Source organism: Numida meleagris, chromosome 7 (assembly GCF_002078875.1).
Source record: "Numida meleagris isolate 19003 breed g44 Domestic line chromosome 7, NumMel1.0, whole genome shotgun sequence".
NCBI lineage: Eukaryota > Metazoa > Chordata > Aves > Galliformes > Numididae > Numida > Numida meleagris.
Window position 1 is genome coordinate 29,180,344 of NC_034415.1, and position 20,374 is coordinate 29,200,717.

The following is a 20,374-nucleotide window of genomic DNA, read 5'->3' on the forward strand; positions in this document are numbered from 1 at the left end:
TGAGCTGCTGCTGCAAATATGACCCTATTTGCATGAGTCAAATGAACCAATGACATAAAAAAGAGAATTGATTTTGATGCAGGTGGAATCCCTGGCAATCAGTGTACAGAAAAGCACAGATGAGATGAAAATTCTTCCCAGCAATCGTCCTCCATAAATAAAGTAAAATCTGTTTTAACTTGTAATCAGCAGCATTAGTAAAGATAAACTTAATGTGTTGGTAAAACAGGTATGAGGAGTTCTGAGTGGTAGGCTACAACACTTCATTGTCTCCTGGAGAAGTGGGGACGTGCAGGATAACCCCTATTGCTGTCCCTCACAGCTTGGCACTGTCAGCACCAGTGGGAGGGGAGCAGAGGCGGTACAGGGCGCAGTGTGGTGGTTGCACCCTGTGAGGAGCTGTAGGGCTGCCATGAAGAGCTGCAGATCCTCCATGAGGAGCTGTAGGCTGCCATGAGGAGTGGTAGGGCTGCCATGGGCCTCCCCTCAGCCTCCTCTTCTCTGGGCTGAGCAAACGAAAGGTCCTCAGCTTCTCCTTGCACATCTTCCCCTCCAGACCCTTCCTTCGTAGCCTTCCTTTGGACACTCCTTAGTAGTTCTATGTCCTTTTTGTGCTGTGGCACCCCAAACTGCACACAGTGCTCAAGATGAGGCTGCACAGCGTATCACGGGGCAAGCTTGAAGCTCCATGCCTCCTTTGTCTTTTATGACAGTGCTTCAGCAGAATGGCTGGGATCAGACACTGGCATTGCATTTTGCAGCTCTAACAGCATGGTATAGTTTGTATGCACACTGAAGCTCTGCCGGGCCTCTGTGCTGCACGTTGCTATGGGCTGCAGCGATGCGGCTGAAAATGGCAAAGGCAAACACTGGAGCATGGTACTCCCCTTACTTTTCAGTCCTGTCCAAAATGCTGTGCTTCAAGAAGAGGTCCTGACAGTGAACAAATGCATTCCTTGTGAGAGGAGATCTGCAAAGCAAAACTGCCAACACAAAGTGTTCTGAGAGGCATTTCTCAGTGAGAAGGCCCTTCAGGTCCCATGCCGGGGCTGGTGGCTGCAGCAGAGGGCTCAGCATTGTGAGCGGGCGTTACTGACGCGGTTCCCCTCGTGTGATTGCCTCTTGGTCTTCTGAGAACAGATTCTCTTGAAGGAAAAGCAGGTTTTGTTCTTTTTGAAGGAGTGTGATAGAAACTTACTTCAGAAAAATGCAGTTAGGATTTAAAATTCACTTGGAGTGAAGTACCAAGCTGGTGTTTGCACACCATCAGTGCATTCATTTCTCCTTTTGGTCAAGCTGCATCCAGGCAACCAAATTATGGTGCTCGGTGTGTAGATGAGTATTAAGGCTCAGCTCTGCTACAGAAGTCTGGCAGAAAGACTGTAAGTCTGTTATGTGCACAGCATTGCTGCTGGAAGAATGCTTCTGAGATACCTGCAAAGAGAAGCGAGTTCGGTGGTGCCCAGTGATGAGCTGGCATTCACAGCATGCGTTGGGGCTCCGTGTGAGCAGGAGGGCAGTGTGTGCTGTTGGCCAGGCCATTCTGAGGAAAGCAGCTGTGTTCAGCTGGTGATTTCAGCACGATGTATTCGTTACTTCAGGTTGAAAGGAGGAGTTTTGGTCACAGTAGAAGTTCTGACATTGTATTGAAATTGAATTAGAATTCAAAGCTAGAATCGAGTCCCTAATTTTGGGGGGGAATTTACAGAACTTATTATTGAGATAGTGACAAAGTACTTTGTTTCCTGTAGAAAGGAAATTTTGTCTCCAGTCACTCTCAAAATGTTTTAAAATTTGTTATGGAATTGTTTCAAAAATCATAGAATCCTAGAATCAGCAAGGTTGGAAAAGACCTTTGAGGTCATCCAGTCCTCCACCTACTGCATGAATGGAACATCCAACTTGATTCAAGCCTCAGAAATCGCTTTCCTATAAAATGTTAATTGCAACGAGTATGTACTTCTAGCAGAGAGCTCCGTGGTGTTAGGGCATTTCTGCCACTCACTAACTGCACGGATAATTCCTTTCAGCCATGTGTAAGCTGTGTTGGTGCACTGAGCAGCCTTGAAGAACACCTTCCCCAGTACTGGCTTTTCAAAATATCTTTGTATTTTTGAATTCTTCTGCAGTTTTATGATAGTTGTTGCTTCTATTTATAAAGATGATTCCAAACCTATTTTTTTTTCCAGAAACACTGTAAAGTATTTTTTTATGTTACAGCAACTGTTCAACTGCCAAGCGCTACGCAAGCTGAGCATACCAGACAATGACCTCTCGAGTCTGCCAACCACCATTGCTAGCTTAGTTAATCTCAGAGAACTTGATATCAGTAAAAATGGTAAGAGATCAAAAGGATAAGTATCTTAAAGAATTGTAATGAGTAAACAAACAACAACAAGGAAGTTGAAATTCTCATCAGCTGTGTTCTAGAAAACATACTCTTTTTTTCTACGTTACGTTCTGTTTTCTTACCTGATGCTTTTGACAAGCGTGGGTGGATATCCACCTCACTTACTTTTCTCCAAATAAAATAGATAAAGCAGAGGCTTCTCTAGCATTGTACACCATGATGAGTTGTGACTGATAAGCGTTACAAACAGGGGAGCAGGACCACATTTTATTGCATTTACAAAGCATTCTCCTTTGCAAAGTGGCTTAGTACTTAGTGGACTCTTGTAGACTAGGTTTATTAATGTACTAAAGGTTATAAGGCTGCAGATCAACAGCTGCCAGAATTTATATAGGCAGCGATGAATTTGCTGATGTGCATTTCCAAAATACATGCTTAAGTGCTTAAAAACCTTTGCATATCTGAACTTGTGTATTTGTTTTGAAAATTAGGCTGAGGCACTCTTGAAAAAATTACTATCAGTATAATTCTAGAGATGAGCGCAAAGAAGAACAGGATGAGTGTTTGGGAAAGAAATGAAAGGCACAGATATCAGTGCAAATTGTGTCACTCTAGAAGATCATCTAAATCAAGTGTCAATGCAGTATTTTTACTGCAAGCCATATTGCCTGTTGTGGTATATTAATTTACTGCTTAAGTACCTTCAGGACTGTAACGCTAAAGTTGTATATCACTGTTAGAGCTTGTCTGATCTGAAGTGAACTCATTTATGATCAAAACAAGTTGAACAGTTTTCGTATGCGTATAATACTTCTTTCAATATTTTTCAGGAATTCAAGACTTTCCAGAAAATATTAAGTGTTGTAAGTGTTTAACAATTATCGAAGCCAGTGTCAATCCAGTATCTAAGTGAGTATCAGGAGCCTCGTGTTTGTATACTGCTAGTGTGGGAAATGTATGCAAAGTTACCTATAATCTAGAGGCCCGGTGCCAAGTTTATTTGCAGAATTAATGAAAATTGTTCTTCAATTGTTTGAAATCCAAGATTGATGTACCTATGAAAAGATCTCAGTACTGTGTGGAAACGTGGTGTCTCTCCACGCAATAAGGGATGTGTTGGCACAGTAGTAGAGGTGGTGCAGCCTGGGGGCTGGCAATTGATGTATTTGGGAGTAAGCTATGCTGCATCCTCAAGTGCCGTAAGCTCTGGGCTGGGACTCCAGCAATCCTTACTCCTGCCAAGAACTTGCAGTAGTAGTCACCAAATGTCTTTGTTGTAAGCCCATGATATATGAAATGGAGTGAAGGAAATGAAAGAATGAAACTTCAGTATCTCGAGGGAGGGAGGGGGAGGAGGAATACACCTTTGACTTAAAAGCCTCAACTCAAAAGGGAGAAATGCCGATGTAACTGGGATGTGCCAAGTAGTTGAATTTCATGTGGTTACAGCAGCGTGGAAAAGACGAGAGCAGTCAAAAATATCCATAAAAAGTTGCTCAGTAAATTCTTCTTGATAATTTGGGTAGAAAAAGAGGGTGAGAGAGAAAGTCATCTTTCTCTTTCTAAATATACGTTGTTATTATTTCCATAGCAACTTCAGTGTGAGCATTAAGCTTTTAACTGTTTTTTAGGCTGCCAGATGGCTTCACACAACTTCTAAATTTGACCCAGCTCTATCTAAATGATGCCTTTTTGGAGTTTCTCCCAGCTAACTTTGGAAGGTAAGAATTAGTCATCAAAGCGCGTTGCTCTTTCGTATGACCTTTAGGTTTTAAAGGACCATTTTAAAACTGTAATTTTTTTTTTTAAACAACAACAGAAAGTACAGATTTTGTCTCTTCAGCCCTATTTTGATGAATTATTACTGTTGGAGAGAATTTTATGTCAGCAAGAATTCTGTGATGAAGTGAAGCACATTGCTGGTTTAGGGAAAAGGTAGAGAGGAATAGGAATTGGAGAAAAGGGGCCTGTCCTTGATCAAATGTGTTATTAAATTGTGGCAAGCGCAGAAAATAACTGCGTGGTGTATGCCTATTGAAAAATGAACAGAAAGAAAAACATGTCGTGAGTCGGAAAGAAAGATAAGGAATGGCTGAGTGCGGTGGAGCAACAAAAGCAAAAATACAAAAGCAAGGAGAAGAGAGAAGGTTCAAAAGACGGCGGAGCAGAAAGGATGTAGGATGGCAGTACAAATAAATGCAGCAGAAGCTGAGCTAAGATGTGTTACATAAATGTGAAGACAATGTGACGTGACCATCTAAGAGTGCACCATGAGTTGGCGGATACTTACATCTTTGTTGCGTTGCCAAGGGAAGGGGCAGCCCTTCTGCCCTCTGCCCAGTGGGACAAATAGCTCAGAAGACAGAGGATTAAAGGAGAAAAAGGTGATGTTACAGAATTCGTGAGCATTAGTTTCTTTCTTGGTCCATCTAGCTACCCATATGTGCGTGTCACTGTTCCGTGGGGAACAGCTCCTTAGCAGTCCAAAACCAACACGGAGGTGGCATAGTCGGTGTTGGAAATAACATTGCTCAGGCACTGAGAAATAGAAAGTGTAACTTGGTTGGCATTTACTTGATGGAACTGTCGCTGACCCTGAGCTCAGGCTACAGGCTTTACTGCAGTAACTTTTAGAAAGCGCCTAATTGAAAAAAGAGGAAGGGAACTTGTCATTGTTTGCAGCTGAGTGTTTGGAATATCAGAGTAAATATGAAGACTGCTTTTGCAGTTCAGAATTCAGACAGCATGTACAAATGTCAAGGAAGAATGAAGGTATGCAATACCCCCTGCAATTTATCAGATGTGTAGCTTTTCTGTCCATGGGACACCTATATTCATCATGCTCTTCCGAAGCTCTGCTGGTACTTTGTCTACTGATCTTTGCCTCTTTAGGACATCTCTCAGCAGAAAACACTGCCTTTTTTTTACCTACAAATGCAGATTTTATCTAACTGAAATGACATTGGTTCCAGTTGTGGTTGTTATTCTCTCATTATTATGTTGCTCCTGTGTCATCCTTTTGGTATCCTGCACTTACAAATCCTTGTCATGTCTCTGAAGCTTCCAACATTAGTGTACAGAAATGGCACTGTTTTTCACTAACCACGCGCAGCTCTTCGGCTGTGTCTCTCTTATTGCTCTGCTCCGGATTTTAGTGCTTTCTTTCTCTCTTCTGCTATAGTAACGTTCAGGTAATCTCTTATAGTCTCATTTAGCCCTCCAATCACAGTGGGGAATGGAGCCTACCAGAGCATCATGTAAACATCTCTGCATTTCTCACTTAGAGGTGTTCCTTTTAGTCCTGGTTAAGTGCAAGTATAGGATTTACAATGGTTTTTTTTCCTCTTTTTTTTTTTTCTTTTTGGATAGGGAAAAGGGAAACCCATGTGTTACTAGAATAACAAAGTACTGGGAAGTCTGAGGTTCCCAGTACTGGAAATGAAACAGAAAATGGATATTGTATTGGGCAGAGAAGTATTTAGAGCTTTGTAGTATGGTTTCAGCTTTTCTCACAGACACATGCTTGCTCTTAGGGCACTGATGGGCCTTGACTGTAGAGTAAGATGAGAAGCAATATTAGTGGAGTTGTTGAAACTCACCATAAAGTTCACCAATAAACTTTCTGGACGTTTAAAAATGTTGCTATCCACCTAAAATCTTACACGGTGTGGCTCTGATGTAACACCTCTGTTTAGAAGTGACAGGGTTACAAATGAGTGGTGCAGAATCACTCCATTTCACACGGCTTGAGCAATATTGCTGGTTAGAGTTGGCACAGTGTCGGGGAATTGTGAAGTACTGTTGTATATAGGTTATAATTCGTGCCAACACTTGAGCATATGTCCTACTTCTGCATAAAATGCAGAAAACTAAATGGAGATCTTTTCTGTGATATTGGTTTGCCAATGTGGAGCTGCAGAAGGTGAGGCTACAAATGGAAGAGAGAATTGCAAACTGAGTAGGGGTTGCTTCTCATGTTTTCTTAGATCGGGAAATACTTGAGAGAAATTACCTTTTCCTTTGCTTGCCTTGTTGGAATTGTCAATAAATGTAGTTTAATTATTTGGAAAAACTGAGGTATGTCAGAATTTTTCAGAAGAGTTCAGATAGGGATGTAAGAGAACTGTGTCAATACAAAGCTGTTTGGTTCTGAATGCGTTTTATGTTAAGTTCAATCCCACAGTTGCTGGATGTCTTATTGTTCTGTAGTAAGCAAACTCTTCTTACTGCAATGAGTAGCTTCAAACCATTCCAATGGATTTCTGAACTAATTCCTAAGATGAGCTAATTATTCTCACTCTTATTCCTAGACTTGTCAAATTGAGAATTTTGGAGTTAAGGGAAAATCACTTGAAAACTCTACCAAAGTAAGTGATGACAATTTATGTAACTCTCTTTGACCTGACATTTCCTACAGTGCAAAATAATTTTACTGGTAGCATTCTGATGATGTTATTTCTGTTCAGATCTATTTTTTCTCCTGTTCAAAGACAGCGTACTAAAGATTTTTAGCAAAAAGCAAGTGTATAATAGAGGATGGGTACTGGCAAATTAGCTAACTACAGCTCAGTACCCCAAATCTGTAATGTAACATTCTAAAATATGAAATGTAAACAGAATTGGGAAACAAAATATGAGATAACCTTGGTCATTGACTCAGTGGCAGTCATTTCTCATGAAGAAGTAATCAGTACAATCAATATGATTTGTGAAGAAGCAAAGTGCATTTGGTTGTTCACTATACTGTTTGGAACCTTGTATCATCAGAATATTGAAGAAATGTCCATTCTGCTATTTATTTAAAAGTAGTACTTATCTTGGTACTACTATCACTTGACCAACATTGAAGTGGTATTTTGAAAATGAAAGTAAACGTTTACGCTTCCCATGCTGGATGTAGGGAGTTCCACTGCATAAAGCAAGGAATATGCTTTTGTACTCAGACCAACATTGTGTGTCGTCCTTTTTAGTGGGGATCCTTACCAATGAAAAAATATCCATGGCTCTGGGAATCTTTCCAAACTGAGGTTGTATGTCCCCATTGTAAGTGAGATTTCTATAATGGTGATAGTAGACTCCATTTACGAAACTAATACAGTCTACTGTATTACTACTACTACTGAATTGCGTGTTATTTAGCTCATTTTAAAAGGGCACTCTGCTTAGCCATCTCATGTTTACTAAAAGCTGAAATGCAGGAATTCTACGTATATGGGACATGATGATGTTTTCACCGCTCCACTTGGATATTTACCTAAAGGCCAAGCACTACCCTTTTCAGAGATAAGTCATTTTTTATGTTAAAGGATGTATTTCTGATACCAGTGCAAAACACCTGTTTGGGTAAACATCCCGTTTCCTCTGTTCTGAATTTGATTTGCATTTTTTGAGAAACAAAGCAACCCCCTTCAGTCTCCATCGACGTGTCCGAGAGCAGGGTGACAGCTCTGGGGTCGTCACCATCTGCAGGCTGCGCGTGCACTGAGGCTGATGGCAGCAAGGCAGGAGTTGTGTCACCTTGACTAGTAAGAAGGCTGTCCTTCCTTCAGCAGCACACCGTGCACAGGTGCCTGGAAGCCCCTCCTGGGTGCGGTACCTCTGGGTGCAGCAGTGCTGAGCTGATGCTGTCTGAGCTGACTTCCCAATGATGGCTCTGAGAGGAAGGAAGCTCTGAGTGCTGTAACCAAGGGAGACGTTATTTGTGGGCGGTCGGTCTCAGCTCTGCTGCGGCAGAAGGCTCTGCTGCACGCTGCTGAGGCAGACTGGAGAGATGGGCTTTTGCTTGTGCAAACTCTGTCCTTCAAAATGGTTCTAGAAGGCACAGCTGTATTATGAAATGAAGGGAGAAAGGGAATCGATCTGAGAGCGGTGCTGGGCTGCGTCCAGTTGTGACACGAGCAGTGTGCCTACAGCAGAACAACCTCAGTCAGGAAATACATGCAGTCACATAAACCGGGGGGGGTTTTACAGCCTGGTGGTGGGACAGCTGGGGCAGGTCTGCAGATGTGTACTGCAGAGCTTTCCTTCTTGTCCTGCAAGTTGTTGGGTGCACTGCAAACAAGGGAACCTAATTATGTTGGTAGTTTGTTTGGTGGCTCTGCTGTGAGAATAAACATGAAAAGGAAGGTGAATACCTAATTTTAATGTTGTACTTCTGCTCTTAACTAGCCTGGAAGTGTACTGTCAGACCATTTGAAGTAGCATCTGCTCAGTGCTGTTATCATGTCAAATGCAACTTAAGCCACATGGAAAGAGAAGCTACCAAAAAGCAGATCGCAGCCTGTCCTCTGTGCTGTGCTGTCAGCTGTATGTGCATGAAGACTTTCTAAGGGAAGCATTTAGCATAAACAGCAATTAAAATCAGGAAATAATCTGTTTTCTTCTCTTTAATTCCTGTTAAAATTTCCTGGGCATTTGTGAGCTTCTGACCAAGGCTCTGAAGTTTGAGCAATGTAACCACCTCTGCGGGTGCTATCCATGGCTCAAAGGCCCAACCAAGATAATTTGTATTATTCTGTTTGGTAAAGGTGATCTTTTCTAGCTGTAATGACATGTAGTATCACTGTGTAATGGCTCAGGGCGATGCTTAATAGAGCACAGCTCCCAGTAGCCCTGTAGCATTCTGCTCTGTAAATGCTACCCTGCTGAATATGTATGTGAAGCTGAAGGTGAGGCTTTCCAATTGCCACTGATGTTTTCAGGCATTTTGCACCCAAACTGAAGCAATTAAGCTCTGCACAGAGATTTCTGCTAGCTTCAATGGGTTTTGAATGGGGCAATTTGTGCTTCAGTGTTTAATTATTCTGTGTTTGAGTTATTTCTCAGAGTAGAGGGCTGTAATTCCCAGTTTCTATCCTGCAGGATAACGCTGTAGTCCAGCCTGGGTGGGAAGACACAGGAATGTGGGAGGCTGCTGAGGGAGGGGAGCCCCTTGGCGAGCTGCTGGCGGTGGTTTGAGTCCTACAGGTGCCCCCAGGGGCTTGCCCTGCCCTTGACCCTCTTTGTGGCAGCGATCACACCCCCTGGCAAGGCCTGAATCTGCTTGGTTTCTGAAAACCTCCTGTCATCAGCATCCTTTTGTGAGTCATTTACAAAGTTGGCAGTGGGAGCCCGGAGCTGGGCGCTGTTGGCAGCTCCTCTTCCTGCTCATGTAAAATTCCTGTTTCTTCCATTGTATGTTTGTGAAGATCCTCTCTCTTCACACTGGTGCTTAGGTTAAGAACCTCCAGTGACAGACCTCCACACATGGTTTTGGTAGGCTTCATTGTCCGGATCTCTTGTACTCTTTTGATAGACTCCAAGAGTTTGAGTCATCCCTTCTCATCACAAAAACGGTGTTGAATTCCCCCAGTGTATCATATTTCTCTGTACCCCTTCATATTATTGTTTAGAAGAGCTTCTGTTACTTAGCCTGGTACAGGTGGCAGTCACTGATACGTGGTTTCCTCAATGTATCCTGGAGTGATGCAAAAGTTGTTGTGACATTGCTTACATGCTTCCCATCACCCAGCAGCTAGGCTCCATGTGTGGTACATGCACGTTGCCTGAGCTCCTAACCTGAGTTCCATCTCTTCTCAGCAGTTCTGCTCTGTTCCTTTTTTTTTCCTGCTTCTGACTTCTGCTTAAGACCAACCCCACAGCTGACTCTGTGGGTGAGCACTGCAGTATGGGAGCTGGCCCAAACTCTGAATATAAATTAATTTAGATTTTCTGCTCTGACCTTTCTTTCTAAGCATTCCTTTTATATCCTTTCCATAGACTCTGGCAGGTTTCCTGCTCCCGAGGTGCTTGAATAAAGATGTATTATTACTTTTTATGCCTTTTTTTCAAATATTTCTGAAGATGTTTTCTGTTCTTTTATAGCTTAACCATTCCGTTTTGTTTTCCTTATTTGGATGTGTATGCACAGTGAGATGGCACGTGGCAAATTGGCACCAAAGATAAATTGTCCTGAACACGAATTGAGGAAAGAGGATGCACCCAGTGAGGAGAGTGTATCATAGAAGCATAGAACCTTTATGGTTGGAAAAGCCCTCTCAGATCTGCAAGCCCACCCCCCCATGACCACTGCCCGCATCCCTCAGTGCCACATCCCCACGGCTCCAGAGCACCACCAGGGACTGTGACCCCCCCACCCCCTGTGCAGCCTGTGCCAGGACCTGACTGCTCTCTTTAGGAAAAGAAATTTCTCCCAGTACCCAGCTTGAACCTTCCCTTCTACAATGAGAGGCCGTCACCTCTTGTCCTAGAGATGCACCCAGGGGGGAAGGTGGATGCACACAGAGAGCAACACCTCCACCTTTCCTTCCTGTTCCTCAGCAGCGCAGAGTCTGTTTATTTGTCAGCCATTCAGCATTACCCTTGTAGGTTGGTTGTTCTGTGTGATCTGGCTCAGAATTTTCAGCACGTCAATGGATGTGCCAGCAGCTCTGGGTTTGGCGCTGCAAACACTCGTGGGTACATCTGCACTTTTTGTCTGTTGCGTCTAGTGGAACAGAAAACACCCCCACTTATTTATCGCAAATTTAAGAGAAATTAATACATTTAAGTTAGTTGCACAACCGTTATATATTGGAGCATATATAGTTATATATGTACACACATAAATGCATGCACACATGTGGGTATCTGCCCATGAGTGGTAGGTAAGGCAGCTGGCACTGAGGTGGAGATGCTGCTCTCACCAACCTGATGCGTAGGAGCACAGAGGTGGCTGTTGTTGGGATGATAACGGATTGCAGAGTATAGTTTGCTGCTTTAAAATCACAGCGTTGAACCAGGAGTTGATGAGCCTCCTTATTAACGCTGTGCAGTGTGTGTGTGTGCGCTCCTGATGCCGTGACTGTGCAATAGGTGCTCGCAGTGTTGTCTCAGCAGTCCCATTTTGGTGCAGGTACAAAGCTTTCACTCTGCTGTCACCTTTTTCTCCATTTCCCACTCTTAACTGTAGCTTCAGCCTACGTGGCTTTGTCTCACCTGTACAAATTCAAGTGCTGTTTTCCTGTGTGAATGCACAATGAGGCCTTTTGTACCTAGTGGTTAATTACCAGGCCAGCAGTGTCTGTGTTGGTGTTTGGAAGCCATTTACCAAATAAATGTTGTGTTGGGACTGTGACCCCTGTGCTGCATTATGGGGCTGCCCTGTATGGAGGGCTCTGAGTGCGGACACTCCAGCAGAGCCCGGTGGTGGGCTGGCAGTAACTCCCCAGCTTTGGGGTTAATCCAACCCCTCCAGTGCCTGGCGTACTCAGTAATTTCCTTTGGATATTGTGAAAATGGTGTGAAGTCCTGCCATGTTTTCCCACTGTTTGATAAATGCTGAGCATTTCTGTTTATGTTAATGTGCATTGTTACACAAAGTACACCTCTTCCTATCAATTAGCTGTTTCTGGGAAGTTATAGCAAATGATTTGAATGAAAATTCACAGTGCTGAAGTCATGGCTGTGCTGCCTACACTGTAGTAAACAACCTCTGTGTTATGTGAGTCAGCCCGAAGTCATGCAGTAGGAGCTGATCTGCACTGCTCGGGGTTGGGCTGCTTCATTGCTGATGGCAGTTTGAGGCCTGGCTCCTATTTTCTGGCTGTTTAGTTTTAATAAATGTTCCATTAAGGAGGAGACCTTCCAAATACAGACTGACGTTCTACCTGAAAGACTGAAAATCACAGACTTCTGTGTTCAAAATGAATGTGAATCCAGAATATTGATTGTAATCAAGTGCTACCAGTGGGCACCTGGTTATCCTAGCATTACTTTCCCAGTTCTTTTTTCTTGAAAGCGTAAGGTAGATATGTTAGGCAGGCTTTACAATAGCACAGACAATATTTTTCATGTCCATATTGACTTTTTCTTTCCAAGACTTTGATTATTGCTTGAATTGTGTATTATTAATAAGGGTTGTCTTTTATACCTTGAACCAAAGTCCCATTCAATTCCATTGCTGCTGAAAGGAACCGGTGCACTCGGGCTGATAGAAACTCTCATAAAGCAGAAAAGGAAATCTGTGAAGCCTAAAATCCGCTATAACATCATTACACCAGCATGTGTAGAAAGCAGTGTTTTGTAGAGGCTCTATGCTACCATGCATTTGGTGTGTGTGTGTGCACATTTATACAGTTAGATAAAATATGTATGTGGATACATGTATAAATATGCATATATATATACCTATACACATCTATATATATAATGTGCTATGTACATGTACGTGATGTCTCACTCGTCAAATGGTTAACTGGGAGCTAACCTGGCAAAAACTAACCAAGAAAGAGCAGTGATAGTACTGTGTCAGGGCTGGAGCAGAAGAGAAGATGGGGAATGTGCAGTGTCAGCAGGGAAGAAAGAGGTGAGGGTGGCACGATGATGAAGGTTTAGAGTCATAGAACTGCATGGGTTGAAAGGGACTTTTAATGTTATCAATACTTTTCCAACCCCCCTGCTGTGGGCTGATTGCCTCCCACCAGCTCAGACTGCCCATGGCCACATCCAGCTTGGCCTTAAACGCCTACAAGGATGGGTCATCCACAACTTCTTCTATTCCAGTGCCTCACCACTCTGAGTAGAAAGGTCATATTGGCTTCCAAGGAGTTACATATACCCCATGACTGATGGGTTTCCTGGTGTGCAAGTGCCATACCTGGCCTGCCCTAGGAGAACTGCGCTCTCACTCTCTGCTCTTTAGAAATGGTCTAGCCTAGACTGGCTAGTTCACAAGTTGACCCAACCTCAAGTCTAAATACCTATTTTCCTAATTTTTTTAATGCAAATGTTTTATGAGCAGAGGCACATAACAAAGCTCAGAGATGTTCATCGCTCTGTTTGGTGTGTCAAGGCAGTGCAGTTATTGCACTAATTGAAGTAAAGCTCTATCCTTTCTTCAACCAAAGCCACTACCAGAATTTACAACTTAGCTGGAAAGGAACATTTTGAGCACATTTCTGTAGCAACAAAAACATTTTAAGTTATCCAACAGTCTATTGAAACTCTGTCCTAAATATTCATTGCATTTTGTAGAATCTTATGTGTACCTATTCATCTCTTTCTTCCTCCCTTCTTGATTTATGTTCAACATCTAATGTTACTCAAATACATCCTAGTAGTTGGTCTCAGACAACCTAGTGGCAGTGAGATGCAGTGAGTAATTAAGTTCTTCTCCTCATTGATGCAGATGTTACCTCGCTTGATTGGCTCTTCATTTGTCCAAGTGTGGTGGCCAGTGGTACCAATTCACACTGCCATCCCAGTGGGAGAGCAATGACGACTCAAGAGCCACATAGTGTAGATGTGGCACTTAGGGCCGTGTTTAATGGGCATGGTGGTGATGGGTGGATAGTTGGACTCGGTCTTGGGGATCTTTTCCAACCTTTATGATTCTATAGCAGACTTGTCACTCCTAAACTCAATGCTTTGGGTCACTGATATCCTATTGGATTCCTGGGGGGATCCAAAGGTACTTCCCATCCTGAGAAAGAACCTGAAGACTGTATCTGTGCTGTTGCTTACAGGCAGATTGCCTGGCTGCTTTGTGTATTTTTTTTCAAACATCTGAGTAAATTGAAGTAGTTAGTATGATTCTTACTTTTTAGAGCTTTTTGAGATGAGGAAAACACCTTTTCAGAGTTTTGTGGGATTTCTTTCAGTAGAAATAGGTGAAATTGAAAAACTGTAGAAACTGCATTTGTAAATGGTGAGTCACCAGTGTCTGAGAAACAGTGGGCGCTGGTAAGTGATGAGAAAATACTTGTATTTCTTGTACTCGTCTGTGTGACTCACTGTTCCCACATGAAGCTGTGGCTTCTCATCTCTTCTTTGATTTTCTTGACAGGAGGTGTTGGAGCTCTTAGTTTGGGGTTTGTTTATGTCTTTTTTGCAATACCTTGCTTTTAGCAAATAATGTACAATGGAGACATTACCAAGGGGGGAGCCCTTAGCAGATGATGTTTGGAAAAAAACAGAATTTCTCAGGTATGGCCTCTGAAATTGGAAGAACCATGGAATTCTGAATATGAATAATTAAAACTGGATGAAATTTAATGATACGGTGTGCAAGGTCATGTACTGAGGGACTAATAAGGAATTATGCTATAAGTGAGGGGTTCTTCAGTCAGAAATCATTGGAGGAAAAAAACCACGAGTCTATTGTTAGGATGTAAAACGTCTGAGTCATCCATCTAATAGAGCCCTGACAAAGCTAGATGTTCTTTGTCAAAGTATTTCCACTAGAGATAAAGAAATGTTTGTGACATTGTGTAACGAATGAGACCTCATTAGAAAAAGTTCAAACTGAAGCGAGGGTCAGGAAGAGCTAAAGGTGTAACAGAAAAATAGGAAAAAGAATACATGCAGGACATATGCATGCAGTCCCATATGAGAAGTCTCTAAAAATGCTGTGTTATTGACACTAAGAAAACAGAAGTTGATGGGAGATAAGTTGGTGTTTGCATGCAGAGCCAGGGTGGGCAGCTTGGAAGGGAACTCCTGCGTGGACAGGGACACAGGTGTGTATGGCTGGCAGAGGAACAAATAAGTTATTCCTATGATTTTATCACAGGTATCATTAAGGTTGGAGAAGCCTTCCCAGCTTCCCCAGCCCACCCCCCATGCCCATTGCCCACATCCCTCAGTGCCACATCCCCATGACTCTGGAACACCCCCAGGGGCAGTTGACACCTCAGATCCCCTGTGCAGCCTGTGCTGGTGCTGACTGCTCTTTGGAGAAGAGATTTCTCATGATACTCAACCTGAACCTCCCCTAGCATAACTAAAGGCTATTACCTCTCATCCTGTGGCCTCGCAAACTCACTTTCCACAAGAAAATTGTGGAACACTTAGATCAGATGGCGTGTGTTGCAGTCCTGGTGGTTTGAACCTGTTGGTGTGTTGCTACATGAAGTCTGCATCCTGTGTGAAGTAAATACTGGGGATTATTCAGCATGCTGGCTGAAATCAACCAAAAAGGGTAAGTTTTTATCACAAGCAACGCACGTATGTTGTGAGATTCTTTGTGTTGAACACCAATTTCATGTGCCTTTGACAAAGCCGACATTCATTATTCTGTTGTTCTTTAGATGTTTTAACTCAGTGCATTTCTGAAAGATTTATATTCTAAATCTCTCTCTCATCAGTTTTCGTGCAATCTATGTACACTTCATTCCTACCTCAAGCTGATAGGTACGTCACGACCTATGGGTATGATGATGGTGGTAGGGTTCTTTCCCATTGATAAGATTAACTTTTTGTATTCGTGTGTTTTCCATCTCAGAATGTAAGCTGAGGTTTTTAGCCTTGATTGCACAGTTTTAGGTTCTGACTGTAGTAAAATATTGCTATGTGGAAATACTGGCAATATGTTCTAGCCACATAGTATTATTTGTGAGAATTGAGGCTAATGAGTATGCTTTCTGCCAAAAATATTGTAAAATGATTCTTTAGACTTATTTACTGTAGACAGTGAAGTTGATCATCTTGTTTTGTTTTTCTTCTCTGAAAGTCTAAAGTTTTAATTAGAATCTTTGTGTTTTAACTGCCCCTCTTTGGATTAAACAATAATTCTGTGCATTGAAGATCTGCACAAGTGTAGTTGTCAAAAATTCTATGAAAAATTAAAGTTTTTGCATGATATTTTACTATCAGTACTTGACATTCTTCTGCGACAAAAGGCAGTGGGTATGTTCTCTTCCAGTAACTTGAAAGCTCAGAAGGTCACTGTTATCTAAAATTCTCCATGTAAGGTTTTTCAAATGGAAACAAGAAGAATGCCATCTATTAAATTTTTTAGTCTGGGTCGCAAATGAAATTGTGAAACCAGTCAGCCAACAGCGCATCTATAATGTAAGTATCAGCTGAGGCTTCACAGTTAGTGCTGTCCTGTTCCTGTTGTAATGACTAAGTACATATCTATGGAAATAATTTTTAACCCATATTTATGTTGATTGTGTCCTAAAAGCAGTGAAAATATGTATAAGGAGACTCAAAGGATCAGGGTTTCTAAGCAACATCATAACAAATATATGAGAAACATGTAGTAACTTGTTTTTCAAGCAATATAAGGTCATGTAGACTAGGTTCTGCTTTGGCAGAACACATCGAAAATAACAGTAGGTGTTTCACAGAAGTTAGGTTTGCAAATTGGAAGTACCTACCAATAGAGAGATAAAGGTCTTATACTTTTATCTAGATAAGACTTCATTTTAAACTGAAAAAATAATAATAAAAAAGAAACACAAAATAATGTAGTTTAAACATTGTATGTATCGAATACTGGCATTTCTCTACAAATATCATTTTAGTACAGAAAATGGCATCTATTGCTAAGGAGCATCTTTGGCAATTTATGAACATGGTTTGAAATGCTGCCAGATAAAGTTATTTTATTCTTGTTCCCTATTTCAATATTGCTCTGCTTTGCCTTTAAGATAAGTACAGACATTTCTGTCTTTTTTGATGTTGAAAGACTGCAGATATGGTCTCGCTTGTTTCTTTGGTTTCATCTCAGCAGTGGTGAGCCAATAAAAGATTCAGAAAGATATTCAGATATCTAAAACTTGGAAAAATCCATTCAGATTTTTCAGCTATTAAATGTTATTCATAAATCTGATAATTATTATTATTTCCATTAATCCTGAAAATGGAGTTAGACGAATCATTCTTATGACTTGAGAACATTAGTCCCATTCATTTCAATAAACTTTATAATGCTGAAATCCTTACCACCTCCAAGCTGCTGTTTTAGGAAGTTGATTTGCAAAACCACAGGTTGTGTGAAGTGTGTTGAAGTCAATGGAACTGAATTTATATCAGCTGAGAACATGTCCAGGAACATCTAAATATAGGTTTAAAAGCTTTGCTTTAGACTGCTATTTTTTGAAAGGCTGTTCCACTTTCTTCCTAGTTTATTATGAAGATGTAAACTGTTTCTTGCACTTTGAGATTACAAATGTTTTCATCTTTCGTGATGACCTGTTTTCTTTAAATAGTAACTCTGGCTGAGTTTAATAAATCACATTCCAAAAGACTTAGTACTTTGGCAATGCATTATTAAAACATTGCCAGTATTTTAATAAGGCATTACTACTGCATATCTTTCCACTAGGCTGTTTTAAACTAAATGCACTTGCTGCTCAGGGAAGATGCAGAAAGATGCTTTGTGTGGCCTTCCTGGTGTAAGAGCAGTCTTTGGCCGTGCGCAGTGGGCCGAGCTTGTCTAAGAAATGGCCCTAATTCTTGTTGCCTAATGGTAGTGGTGGCAATTTTTGCCACTTCTCCAGCAGGGAGGTGATACAGCCAGAACTTCTTGTCGCTCACTGAATGAGCGACATGGGGTAATCCTGTGACACTGGGTAATCCTGACGTGACTTCAGCTTGGGAACTGTGGGTAGTGGCTCTTACCCAGCAGTGCTCGTGCTGTGTAATTTCAGTGTGTCACACACACGGAGGGAAGGCCAAGCAGCACTTGGAGCCTTGGATGTAGGCCTGTTTCATATGCCAAATATTTTTGTACTTATTTATCACTCATTTCTCCATTTAAAAACTTCCATTTAGCAGATCCAAATTTGATTTCTATTTTATACCTGACTAGCATGGTTAAATTCCAGATAGAGACTTCACAGTGCAAAGTGGTGGGAGGGAAGAGCATCTACAGCCATGAAGAATCACTCTGGTTCACCTTGCACTCATTTTGTTCTTAATTATATTGGAACCCCGAGCTCCTCCCAGAGCGCTGTGGAGCTAAAGACACAAAGAGTTCCCTCTGACTGTTATTAATGAGATCTAATTAGTGTGCTCAGCTTTCTTGGGTATGTCTGTTTTATGGTATGCAAGGAAATTGTTCAGTATGCTCAGAGCACCGTAAGTCGGTATTCTTTTAATTCTACTTGATAAAATTCTGCAGAGTGAAAACGCCTGTATAAAGTTAAAACTGCAAGGGGAGCTTAGAGACATCTGTATTTGTGCAGCTTCTGCATCTTGATGCAGCAACCTGCGAATGTCTCTGCAGGGACAGCCTGACCAGTGCCCTGCAGCACCTCAGCGGTCCCCAGAAGGCCCCAGCCAGGTGGCACCCAGCCTGAACTCTGGTCTGTGGTGCACAGCAGGTTGCCTTTGCCACCCCTTCCCTCAAGCCTCAGGAAATTCTCTGCACCGTGAGATGTCTTGTTTATGTAACCTGAGAAATAAATAGTGGTGCAAAACTTCAAGGCTCTCAGCTGCTTATGTTCTGACCCTTAGGAAATGTGACTGACTATTCTGAAAAACTGTAGAATACATATGTGTGAGTGGATTGCAATGGTCCTTATTTTTATATCACAATTACTTCCATCCCTCTTCCTCAATTAGTGCAAAGATTGTTCATCAGTCACACCATTTTTCATCTCGAATTCATCCTCATCTTTTCCTAGCTCATCCTCCTTTCATCTCTGTGGCTTTAGCTGCAGAAATGTTCCTGTTTTTTCTACATGCTGGTGATGTCTTTGGGCCATGTTTGAGTAGAAATAGGAATCAAAGGGACTGCTAAGTACGAAATGTGTTGAGGGCAACATTGTTTGGTTCTTGCTTTTGGGTTAGCTTGTCCAGGTGATTTTACTCCTCAGGATTTGTTAATGCTCATCAGACTTGGTTCATGCTGGTTGGTATTCAGACCAAGTTGATATTTAGGTTGGGCCTTCTCCCTGCTCTCTGGCAAAGGAGATGGAAGGTCAGGGCCAACGCGGCATTTTTGGCCTTGCATGTCAAAATGGCTCCCAAGCCATTTTGGGAAAGAAATTGGTGTGCAAACGAGGGTCAAAGATGCGATGATTTCAACTGTCTCCATGATCAGTTGTGCACCTTGCCAGCTGTAGAGTGATTCATTACCAGATCCTGAGCTGAGAGATTCATTTGGAGACCTGATCCATTTCTACCACAAACAAAACCAGTTGGAATTTAGGTCCCTGTACGGAAAGCCTTGTTTCAGCTCAGTGACGTGTTTTTAACATCCTTACATTTAGTATACGGAAGTTTTTTGCTGAAATGAGGTACCTGTGTGGTTTTGTTCACACTGAGTTACGAAAGAGCTTGATCTCCAATTTCTGTGTGGAGGACATCTTTCTCGGTGGTGCTTTTTATTCTAAACCCTTGACATGGGATTAGGTAAGGTCTCCCGAGTCTTCAATGCTGTAGGTCAACGGGCTGTGTTCAGACACCTTCTGCACCAGCAGTTCCATCTTTTGGTCATTGAAATTGTTTTTTCTCACCTTAGCGCTGGAAGACAGAGTGTGTGCCCTTGCCCATCACCTGAGGGTGTTCAGTGGCACAAGCAGCAGAGGAGGTGGAGGCAGCAGATTTTTGAGCGCCAGAAATGGCAGCAGCAGGAGTGTCAGCATGAGTTGACTGTGTTGAGGTAGCTCTCCTAAACTGTGCTGTGAAACCAAACCGGGCTGGTATGCAAAGGATGGTGGAGGCTGCCTCTTACTCCTGCAGATTTGATCCAGATTAATGGTATGTCTGCGTTTTGCAGTGGTGTTTCTGACAGCTGTGCAGCTGGAGGGCTGCCTGCTCCTGACTTTGGGCTGTAGTAATGATCAGGCCATAGAAGAGTAGCAAAGCAACACAGAATTACTTTAAGCATCCTCCCATGATCATTACTGTATTCTCTGATTTGTGGGTTGACAGTTAAAATCGCAAAATATACGTTCTTGGATATAATTGAAGTTGAAATAAATGCTGTTTTGATAGTTAATTCACATATATGTATGTATTTCACTCCATGCATAACAATTTTTGGTATCCTCAAAGTCAGTTTTTCATTAATGTATTCTATTATTTTGAAACCTAGGTAGATTTGATTGTTTATGGCAGATTAATTTATATGTGTGGTTCTTTGCTTTCCAAGATCTAGAATGTTTTACATTCTGGGCATGGGGTACATTGTCCTGAGGTTCACTGAAAACCAGTACTGAGATTTCCTTTTAATCTGTTAAGTGCAGTACATGGAAACAAATGATGCAATGTAATACTTCATCCCTGTTTAAAGTTTAACTGTTCTGCAAC

General features: G+C 42.0%; 1 protein-coding gene across 11 annotated transcripts in view; it reads left to right on the forward strand.

Moving 5' to 3' along the window:
* The window catches only part of LRRC7 (leucine rich repeat containing 7), a 133,261-nt gene that overhangs the window by 59,290 nt on the left and 53,597 nt on the right, over positions 1 to 20,374 (forward strand). For all 11 annotated transcript variants that reach the window (XM_021405198.1, XM_021405199.1, XM_021405197.1 and 8 more), the window contains 4 exons: positions 2,221 to 2,338; positions 3,181 to 3,259; positions 3,982 to 4,071; positions 6,661 to 6,717. In XM_021405198.1, coding sequence (XP_021260873.1) covers positions 2,221 to 2,338; positions 3,181 to 3,259; positions 3,982 to 4,071; positions 6,661 to 6,717 — 344 coding nt within the window. The remainder of the gene's footprint in view (positions 1 to 2,220; positions 2,339 to 3,180; positions 3,260 to 3,981; positions 4,072 to 6,660; positions 6,718 to 20,374) is intronic.